The sequence below is a fragment of the Pollicipes pollicipes genome, unplaced genomic scaffold, assembly GCF_011947565.3.
Source record: "Pollicipes pollicipes isolate AB1234 unplaced genomic scaffold, Ppol_2.1 Scaffold_4002;HRSCAF=4701_pilon_pilon_pilon, whole genome shotgun sequence".
Taxonomy (NCBI): domain Eukaryota; kingdom Metazoa; phylum Arthropoda; class Thecostraca; order Pollicipedomorpha; family Pollicipedidae; genus Pollicipes; species Pollicipes pollicipes.
This window is the reverse complement of record NW_023596420.1, coordinates 14,086,877-14,098,036: the sequence shown is the minus strand read 5'-3', so window position 1 is coordinate 14,098,036 and position 11,160 is coordinate 14,086,877. Positions and strand designations below refer to the sequence as shown.

The 11,160-nt window shown below is 48.4% G+C and overlaps 1 protein-coding gene and 1 long non-coding RNA gene across 2 annotated transcripts; both read right to left on the bottom strand.

Moving 5' to 3' along the window:
- Positions 1-1,985: 1,985 nt before the first annotated feature.
- On the bottom strand, positions 1,986-4,975 carry LOC119094129 (acid phosphatase type 7). The gene is made up of 4 exons (XM_037217204.1): positions 4,909-4,975; positions 4,007-4,180; positions 3,271-3,448; positions 1,986-2,135 (listed from the first exon to the last, which is right to left on the bottom strand). The coding sequence occupies exons 2-4, from the start codon at positions 4,153-4,155 to the stop codon at positions 1,986-1,988; spliced, it is 477 nt and encodes a 158-aa protein (XP_037073099.1). The 5' UTR covers positions 4,156-4,180; positions 4,909-4,975.
- A 12-nt stretch (positions 4,976-4,987) lies between these two features.
- LOC119094620 (uncharacterized) lies at positions 4,988-10,356 on the bottom strand. Its single transcript, XR_005093772.1, has 3 exons — positions 10,227-10,356; positions 5,384-5,566; positions 4,988-5,041 (listed from the first exon to the last, which is right to left on the bottom strand). It is a non-coding gene; the product is annotated as an uncharacterized LOC119094620 (long non-coding RNA).
- Positions 10,357-11,160: the final 804 nt, after the last annotated feature.

Genomic DNA, 11,160 nt, shown 5'->3' with positions numbered 1-11,160 from the left:
GTGGGTGTGGTGTGTGGGCGTGCGTGCGTGCAGTGCGTGCGTGCGTGCGTGCGTGCGTGCGTGCGTGCGTGCGTGGTTGTGTGCGTGGTGAGTGCGTTGCGTGCGTTGCGTGCGTTTGCGGCTGTGCGTGCGTGCGTGCGTTGCGGCTGGCGGCGTGCGTGCGTGCGATGCGTGCGTGCGTGCGTGCGTGCGTGGTGCGTGCGTGCGTGCGTGCGTGCGTGCGTGCGTGCGTGCGTGCGTGCGTGCGTGCGTGCGTGCGTGCGTGCGTGCGTGCGTGCGTGCCGTGCGTGCGTGCGTGCGTGCGTGCGTGCGTGCGTGCGTTGCGTGCTGTGGTGTGTGTGTGTGTGTGTGTGTGTGTGTTGTGTGTGTGTAGGCACAAATTATCTCGAAAACAGACACTATTGCTCAAGATTGCAGGCGAGTTTCAGTTTGTTTGGGTGCTCACGCCAATATTCAGAGCAGGAGCACCTCAGAGGCTCTGTCGAGTTGTTTGTTGTCAGTCGTCAGTAGTTGTTATAAACAAGTCACAACTACAGTCATCGCAAAGTTACCCCCGTGTTGTCCGTGGACTGCAGAAGACGAGCCGCTCCGGGCGGCCAGAAATGAACAGCAGTCTGAGTCCACTTAAACACAGAATGAAATCCGCCGGTTTACTGGCTACTGGACCAGCATCAGGACGATGTTTCCCAGATGTATTGCGATACGGACCAGCGCGAGCAGTCGGAGAAAGTGTGACGAAAACATCCTAAGGAGGTCCTCTGAACCCATTAATAAACTAACAGGTCTCCCACATTTCTTTGCGTTGTGAGTGATGGTATGCCATCAGCCATCTTCATCTTCAGTTCGTTGCGCGTCATTATGCTCCACACGAGGAGTAACAGTGATGGAGCATCACCATGTGCACAGCATTAAAAAAGCTGTCATGGCCTGATAAGTGTCTTTGCCCAGGGGTATTTTCAGTCTGTTTTGGAGCGTTATGCACATTTTGGAGGACTTGATGAGTTGGGTGCATGCATGGGCACTCATCCGGATAGTTGACGGATTGTGTTGGACACGGGCTTTTGGGACGACGGAGGGTGTAGACACGGGCTTAAGTAAGGCGTTTACGAAACTTCAAGAGATACTTCAACGCATCTTACACGATGTTGCTGCTTGCGCTTCGTTTAGCGATAACCAGCTATATCCATACGTCTTTTGCGATTTGAATGACAGAAGTGATGTTGAATGCGCGCTTCCCTGAGATGTCTTGATAATTTATAACTTAAGTAAAAAAACAACCGTTAACGGTGGTGTGTGTGTGTGTGTGCTACAACTGATTAAAAAATAGCTGTGTATAGGTACAGGCCCTCGTGTTTAGGTATTTAAGCGGTTGGATTGGATAGCGCAATTCTTGCCCGGCAAGGTTTTTAGTGCATTCACCATGTGTTTCCGAGTGCAAACTCAAGACAACACGCCTCTTTTTCTGTTTGGTCTGTGGCACTCGAAAAACCTACATAGGAACGACACACAGGTCATCTTCGCAACACCGGAACAAACTGACACGCACTCTGGCATGCGATCCAGGACGTCCTTTGACACCCACTCTGGCAGGCGACCCGGGCAGTCCTCTGACACCCACTCTGGCAGGCGACCCGGGCCGTCCTCTGACACCCACTCTGGCAGGCGACCCGGGCCGTCCTCTGACACCCACTCTGGCAGGCGATCCGGGCCGTCCTCTGACACCCACCCTGGCAGGCGACCCGGGCCGTCCTCTGGCACCCACTCTGGCAGGCGACCCGGGCCGTCCTCTGACACCCACTCTGGCAGGCGACCCGGGCCGTCCTCTGACACCCACTCTGGCAGGCGACCCGGACAGTCCTCTGCCATCACGACGTGAGCCGGCGGCGTCCGGCCCCGGTGTGGGTGGATCGCTGCAGCCGGGCCCAGGCAAACAGTCGCCGTTGGTCGATACACCCCCCCCCCCCCCCTTTACACCACCACTCGGCTCACATGTGCTCGTCGGGGATGCCGACGCGTAGCAGGTCGTTTTTGTTCTCGCAGTCTTTGCCCGACTGGAAGTCCGAGCAGTACATGGGCCGGTGGCCATACACCACCAGCCAAGGGTGTGCCGCGCGCGCCGCCGGTGTGCTGGCCTCCTGTAGCGTCGCCGGGTCAGCGGCAGACGGGTGCCGGGTCAGCGACAGACGGGTGCCGGGTCAGCGGCATACAGGTGCCGGGTCAGCGGCATACAGGTGCCGGGTCAGCGGCAGACGGGTACCGGTCAGTGGCAGACGGGTGCCGGGTCAGCGGCAGACGGGTGCCGGGTCAGCGGCAGACGGGTGCCGGGTCAGCGGCAGACGGGTGCCGAGTCAGCGGCAGACGGGTGCCGGGTCAGCGGCAGACGGGTGCCGGGTTAGCGGCAGACGGGTACCGGTCAGCGGCAGACGGGTACCGGTCAGTGGCAGACAGGTGCCGGGTCAGCGGCAGACGGATCCGAGTCAACGACAGACGGGTGCCAGGACAGCGACAGACAGGTGCCGGGTCAACAACAGACGGGTGCCAGGTCAGCAGCGGACGGGCTCGCTGACCGAACAGCCCGGCGCGCTCGCTCAGACGAAAAAGGGTGGTGCGTTGTTCACGGGCCCTAGGGATTTTACAACTAGGGATTTTACGGACCGAATTTTGCAGGATTTGTTATGCATTCGTAGAATCTGAAATGGAGCTCGCGCATAAGTTTAAACAAATCTAAACCAATCGGTTTAAGCCCGTCACGAACAAAATCGTATAGAGTATGCTACTAAGAACTGCAAATTAGCTTGCACCTGGCCAATTCCCTTCATTTCATCCGTGCCGGTCGTTTCAAAGCCCCCCCATTTCAATCCTAGTCCGCGTCGATTGGAGCCTTTCAAATACAGCCAAGGCAACTCAGTTGACTTACACAATCTGTAGAAAGGCTTCTAAGCCACATCGTAGCAAGCCTCGTCATAGGTAACTTGAAATAGTTCTACCTAAATGCGTTTAGGTGTCTTATTTTGCTGTCTGCAAGCAAAGCAGGCGCTCCGTAACACCGAGGTGTCTACATTAGGCGTCATGCAGGAGATCGGAAAGCAACCTTCGGAATCGCCGCTAGATCTGGTAGTTGTACCTTACATGAAACACCATAGCAGAGCACGCGACCGAATATAAGTATTGCAGAATGAGTGCCTTGTCCCTCTTCTTCCCTCTCCCCCCCCCCCCCCCCCCGGGTGAAATTCGGAAAGAATATTTGACTCACCATCACGTAGTACCTACCTTGAGCACGTTTTCGAGCCAGCTGTGCTGATTGATGGCCATATGTGTGCCATACTCGAGGTAGTAGTAGAACTCTGAGCAGATCGCTACAAAGCGCACCGGGCCCATGTCGAAGGTGTAGAACATGTTCTCCGCGCTCCCCGGCATGGTGAATCGGTTCTTGTACTCAGAGAAGTTGCTGCCGGTTGGGAAAGAAAGCATTTCAGCGGGAAAAATCAGCCTTTGTGAGAAGCGCACGGTCGCATTTACAATGCAGCTTTGTGCTGTTCGCATTCATTTTATACGTGTTTGGTTGATTTTCAGAGCATTGTTGGGTGCGTTCTGAGGTTCACCAAATTCATAACTGCCATGACATTGAACAGGCCTGAAGTGTGCAATTATAGCATATATATATATATATATATATATATATATATATATATATATATATATATCCTACAATGTCAAGAATGTTATGCAAACCGGACGGGAGGAGCCCAAGCCAAGTACATGCCATAACCACAAACATAAAACACCAAATCGAGGCAAAAGATGGGCAGTGACATGCTAGAAAAATATAATAAATGATAGTTTTTTCCAATTTCACGCAACTGTCCTGTGTTCCGAGCTGAATCAAGTGCCGAACTCCTCAGCCACTGACGGTGGCAGGCAACACATATGGCTTAAACTCGTGCCACGTGCCGTGCCACATGACGTGTCACAGGTCGTGTCACATGCCGTGTCACAGGCCGCTCACCTGTGCTTCTCGTGGTTGCCGGCCACTGTCATGTAGGGCACGTGACCGGCCACTGGTTCGACGCCACGCATGAACTCGTCCCCGACCTTTCCGTCGTCGTCGTCCATGTCGTAGGCAAAGTCACCGATGTGAAGCACGGCGTCGTACATGCCCTGTTCCGTGTCCAGCTGCAGCCTGGCAGAGCAGCGCAGCAGTTGTTGGCGAGTCACGTGATTTCGTTCCACTAAAGGTGCAGTTGTTGGGCTTTGCTCAGAAATCACAAAGCTGTTCGGATCTGTGCAGGGCGGCTTCTTGACTGCGTTGCGCAACGCACGCGCATAACATTATTTAGCATGCGATGTCACGATGGCGCATGTACACATTGGTATAACATTCGCATGCAAATAACGCTTTCAGTGTACATTATCATTCAATGATGTGCGCGATGGTCAATATCAGCACTTTAACAATTTATGGATTGTTTCACCACAAAACATCACTCTGTACGTCGCGCTTATGGCTTGTGACTGGGCTGAAATAAGATTGTTCGAAACCACCCGATCCACTGTCCCCGCAGTCGTTTCTCTTCTAGAAGTCACATGCACAACACTTCCAGCTCTACACCTTTCGCAGCTTATCTGGAACAGCTACACCGGGGAGGAATTCTGGGACTGGAGCGTTCCAAGCCAGAGATGGTTTCTGTCAATGCGCCTGTGCCTGACGCAGCTGTAAGCGCAGGACTCGCTATTCTGCTTATTTTCGCCATGTCAACAAACAAACATCTTCAGAGGGTATCGTGTCCGTTTCACATTCCGACAGCAGCTAAGGCATGAAGGGACCCGCCGCACAGCTCCACGCGCAGGCCAAGGGCAGCTGGCGCAGGCAACGCCCGCGGCGCGGCCGGCGGCCGGCGGTCAGCTGACCTCTCCAGGGCGCGGCCGTTCTCGAGGGCCAGGTCGCCGTAAACGGCCAGCCTGGGACTCCAGTCAGAGCCGCTCTGTATGGCCGTCAAGGTCTTCAGGTCGGACCAGCCCTGACTGCTGCCGACCACATATTCTGCGCAACGAGCACGGACGGGTCAGATGCCCCGGACCCCGAGAGCTGGTGTTCAGATATGGTGCTCAAACGATCTTTTGGCCAGTGCTGACCTCGCAGTATCATGAAGAGCACAGACATGGCCAACCAGGGCTTTGATCGTCCGCTGACCAACTAGGCGTCGTCCCTGACAGAGATGAATCCGTCAACCAATAACCAGTGCACCAGGGACAACGGCAAACAACGTGACTGAGGTTACTGCGGTCCTCGCTAGGTGTCAGGCCGGTGAGGTGAGCCAGCTGGTTGTGATCTCAGTCAGCTGATGTGACGGATAACGTGGGAGAGTGTGGCGAGGCAGCTTACCGTACGTCCCGCCAGGTGTCAGGTTGGTGATGATCGCACGGTGGACGTACTCGTCCCGGTCGCCCGTGGAGAATTTGGCGGCACTTCCGTCGACTGAGAGGTCCAACTGGCCCTGGCCGTACCGCACTGTGCTGCCCACGTTTTCCTTGGTCATCCAGGTCACCGTCATGGAGGTGGGGTCGCCTGCGAAGTGAACAGGTCATGATGCTGGAAATTCCTGATGACAGTCGATCTACACGCGAGAGCAGTTTGACTTCTTTGTAGCAGCGAGCAATTGCTGGACGGCATCTATCGGATATATATACATTATATATATATTATTTCCCTATGCGTTTCACAGCACGACGGATGCATTCATTTCCATGTAACACCCCAGCTTACGAGGCAACTTTTCGATCTTAGGTAGGACTTTTTCCACCCTTGATTTGGATATCTTGGAATCGTTTAGTTTGGATATCATTTATCGCCAAAGAACATGACATTGTCGTACCCGGTATAAGTGGTGATGAAATAAAATAGATCTGTAGTTGTGGAAGCCGGTCGTGTGCCATTGTGTGTACTTCCGTTTTTTTTCTGAAGAAAAAAATTTCTTCGCCGCCGCCGTGCTGCGAAGCGCGTCGCGAGTCGAAATGGCATGTGCCTCAAATGTCTCTGATCAAGACATTGGATCACATTGTACTGCATAATGAGCAACCAAACCGTGTATCCATGTAAATAAAGGTATGTCTATATATATATATATATATATATATATATATATATATATACATATATATATATATATATATATATAGATAGATAGATAGATAGATAGATAGATAGATAGATAGATAGATAGATAGATAGATAGATAGATAGATTAATAGATATCAGAAAACAATTCAATTGATTTGTTGTTATTGAACAAGAGCCTTCGGGACATTTTATATCGCTTCTTTAGCCTTCGCCAGACAACACCAAAAACAGATTCGGGTATGCATTAACACGCGCTCTGTGGGGTCAACTTGACCCCCCCCCCTCAGAGGTTTTTCCGGAATGGTTTCTGAATGGTGCGGCGTAGCCGCGCCAATTATTGCATAGCAGTAGACAATTAGATTGCGGATCGCTCGGTATAACAAATTTTGATGTACCTAGCAAGGTCGCTGATTTACAGCAGTTCAAAGTCAGGCCATGGATTCAGCGAAGTCGATTTCTAGGGAATCGTTCAATCTGATAGAACAGCAGAGTGTTAGACAAAGCCATAGATTTCTGAGATACTTTCTCAGGCAACGCAGCAAATGAATGAGCAAATTAAATTGACCTAAAGTCAGTTTTGAAGGTTAGACCAAGGTCAAAATCAATGTGTTTTATTACTCCACGGTTTGCTATGTGGGGTAGCTTTCGGTGCTCATTTCAAATTCATTGATAGCCGTATCATACATCTTCCATGATATTTTGTTTTAGGAACATCCTGTCTAACGTATCCTTTGTCGTTTATTCAATTACAAAACCCAATGCAGTCTTTTATGATTTTGGACACCATGACCATAGAAATGTCAAACAAGGTCGCTGACCTTAAATGACCATGTGACCCTTTGCTTACAGGAGGTATCTAGGTTTTGGGAGCACTTTGGAGACCAACCAGGAGATTGACATTGTTTGACCTTATTTAACCCGTGGGTCATGACCTTTGAACCTTAAATTTTGACCTGAGTGATTTCAGGTACAGGCCAACACACCCCGTAAATTTAGTGTCTCTAGCCCTGTTAGTTCCTGAGATCCCGGAGGCGGTCAAATTGCCCCCCCCCCCCCCCCACACACACACACACGAGCGAGCGTGTTAACTCCCGACGCGTTTTCACAGACAACGGCCGCATCATCGGGCAAAAAAGACACACGTAGTGTACACTGTGATGGTTTGATAATTACACGAGGATATGTAATGACACCCAACTAACCACAAATCCATAAATATATGTTATTTTGTACAACTTCCAATGGCTATAGTGACGTCAGCCTATGTATTGCTTGGCATTTTAACGTATAAAGACTGTAAAAGCTAAAAACCAGGCGCGGGATATACCCCTTAAGAAACAAAACTTGGAAGCCAAAACTGGATTATCACATGGAAAGACATATTCCCATGCGGGGGCGAGGTTTTGCAAAAAAAATTGTCCCGTCTTTAATATATATATATATATATATATATATATATATATATATATATATGTATATACCTAAATGCTGATGAATACGACTGTACAAATTCCGAAGAATGGAACCCATGTAAGTCGCTCAACACAGGGAGGAACGAAGGTTGTATGCAACAGTCGACTCGCAGCATTTCGTTAATGTTTCTTTATGTCTGAAGAAGGAACCATGGGAAATGAAATTCATCAGAATAATGTTAGTATCTCAAAATGGATAAAATTTTGTTAGGAAATTGATCATTTTACGTTTGAGATTTTCAGATTCTGAGCCAAAGCGTGGCTGTACAGAATATGTTTTGAGTTTCGGAACGTCAAACGACCTTGCCGAGAACGGATGCCTAGAAATGAGACGCCTCCGTATGAATGAATGGATAACCCTCAAGGGTAACTATTACTCCGAAAATGCCTCTGAAGAGATGCAATGTCAGCATCAAAGCATTGATAAGTGAAGCTGAGATGGTATGCTCAGAAGATGGCCGTCCATATGGTAACAAACTTAAATAAGTCTTAAATAAAGCGGAAAAACTCCAGCCAACCCCGGTAAACGTGGGTTTTCCGCTCGCTGAGGCATGTAGACGACCATCTTCTTTGCCGACGTCCGGAAAGGAACTTTGACTATCTGACTCATCTTCCGTCGTAAATCAAATGATTGGATGCTTACTATTTAAGAAACCTGGGAATAAAGCAATGTGAGGCATATTCTTAGAAAAAAAGAAAGCAATCGTCAACATGACTCCGATAAAAGAAATGTGAAAATTCAGCCGGAGAGGAACTTAGCCAGAATTATTCTTAATGGCACGTAAAAATGCTAGCGAACGTTTGACTCAGAGACCGACACATGCCTATCCCTTCTTTTGTCTAAAAGGCTTGTCAATGAAAAAGGAATTTGCCACAGCAAAGTCCTGAAATAAACAACGGCTATTTTCATCACCTCAGTTGCTGTTGAAAACGAGGCCCTCACATAAATGTCGACGGTCTCTTGCGAACGAATTGCTGTAAATAAACCAATTATATCGAAGCTAGCTATCAACCGTCTACCGTGTGTCAAGCCATCATTCTATACACTGCGTGTGTGTTTTTTGCCGGACGATACAACCGTTGGCTCTAAAAACGCGTCGCAATTTAATATAAGAAGTGGAAGTGAATCAGCATATATATATATATATATATATATATATATATATATATATATATATATATATAGGCGTATTTGGCACAATCCTTTCTTTGATGCATGTTTGGTAAAATATACTGCTGACTTAGCATTGACGAGCTATTTGATGCATCGTTCTAGTTTCCGGGCCTTTGACTTAGCATCATCGCTTAGATTAAAGATGGTTTGCACAAAATTACTCATATGTTCATCGCTTCTTCCATTCTAACGTTTTGAGATCCTATCTCATTTTCGGAGAAGACTAAATGGCACAAGAAATAAGTTTTGAGTTTTCAAGGATGAAAAATTGTGCACTACTGTTGGAAAATATATTTTGGTATGGAGAACGTAAATGAAGCATAACTAATTAAAGTAAGACAGAATCCCATTTTAATTCTCATACGTGTAAGAAACACTCATAATGGGAACACTACAAAGACACAATGAGAACACTATTGCCACAACCACATCAATAGTGCTCACCGTCCACCACCTAATAGTTCTAGAGTTGTACAAGGATTTGTCTGTCTGTTTAGGGGCGGAGAGAGTTCGTTAATGAATATGCTTTCCCAAATTTGAAGGCGTCTTCTGTCATTGCACTTCCGTAAAATGTCGGTGTTGTCTGTCAGTTGTTGTCGTGTCAATGTCATGTCGTGTTCGTGTCGCATGTGGTCCAGAGGTGCCCCGTCACGTAAGTGCATTGTCAGGTGTCGTGAGAGTGTCGCTGTGGTCACACCAATGTAGCGTATGGAACGAAGTTTGCAGCCTTCGATGTTGCATTGGAATTGATACACTACATTGGTGCATTTTAGTTTGATGGGTTTGTCTGGGCTGTTTCTCATAAGAAAGTTAGATATTCTTTCATTGCGATAATAAATGACGACGTCTATTTTGTGGTCGTTTTGCCTTCAGCATGTCGAGAGATAATTTCCCGTAAAGCTTTTTCGCCTTGTTTGTGGGCAGATATCATTTGATTTTGATAATACAGTTTGACGGTTGGTTGGATGTCTTGTCTTGGTTTACCGTCAAAGTGTCTTGTCATATGCCGTTGTATCTCGCTTTCAACGTCAGAATTTGAAAAAAAAACCATCGTTCACCAAGATCTGTCTGATTCTTATCGATTCCGGATGTTGTCCTGTCTAATCAGAGGAGTGCTTAAATGCTCGTCTAATGAAGAACCTTATTACGCTAATTTTGTAGCGTCGAGGACACTCACTGTCAGTGTTTAAGCATGTATATATATATATATATATATATATATATATATATATATATATATATATATATACATGCGGCAGGCGCTGTGTAGATTTGAGCTGACAGTTCAATCGCTCAGCTTCCCAAAGCTTATCCTACAAAGTCTATACAAGTCTTAGCGCGCGCGAACGTCATCATGTGAACTCGTCCCCCGATGAAACTGTGGACGGGTCGACGCGCGCTCCACTCCGTAACTTGGAACGAAGCCCCACGGCGCCGAAGAGGAGTGCGGCACGGCGCTCACCCTGGTACGACAGGTGGATCTGTTCCGGCTGGTGCTCGTTGGTTCCGTACGATGGCTCGGCGAGCTTGGCCCCAGTGCTAGAGGCCAGGGGCCTGCCCGTGCCCTGGTCTCGCGGGACGGTGGCCTGGCATGAGACAGTTACGGCCAGAAGCACCAGCCAGGCACCCAATCTGCTGTAGCAAACACATAACAGCTGTCAGTTTTTTTTTACAAACACGGCAAAATAGTTATGTAGTACATTTAAGACATTTAAGAGCGGAACGGACGTCATGATGCAAGCCGGACACTAACAAGCAAGTAAGCCAATTAAGGTCATAATACTCATTCACTTTTTCACAATTACTACACATAATACGGAAGAAAGGTTTGCTTTGGCGCACCGTGTTTACGATGCATCCATTAGTTGCCGTACTGAGTGCTCGCGACGAGGTGTCTACACTTTGCAATATTGATGCTGGCTATTTCCGCAAATAAACTTTGTCCATGACACATCATGTCAATGATACACGAAGCTCACATCAGGTGACACGCTAAATGAACACGCACTGAAGGTCCGGTGACATCAAAGAGCAGGACCGTGCCTAGCATTGCGGCACGTTAAACTTTCGCCACCATAATCTGCTGTTGAATAGGATTTGCAGGATCGGGTGGTAGAGGTCAGAGCTCACACAACCAGCACTGCTTACCGTAAGCTTTGATCCCAGAAATCCGTCCATTCAAAATGCTCGGGTTAAATCTACACACGATGGATAGACATGCAGGTGAACTCACTTGTGAAAAATGTTGAGATCGCTAGATCATGACATTCGGATCCAATAGCGTCAAACAAGGTGGCACTCCAGATCGGTGTCCCGAAGTCACCCTCAGACCTCGGTGTGCAATCCCCCCTTACCTGGATACCTCAACTAATCAAAAAGCCACTGGTGTTCATTTC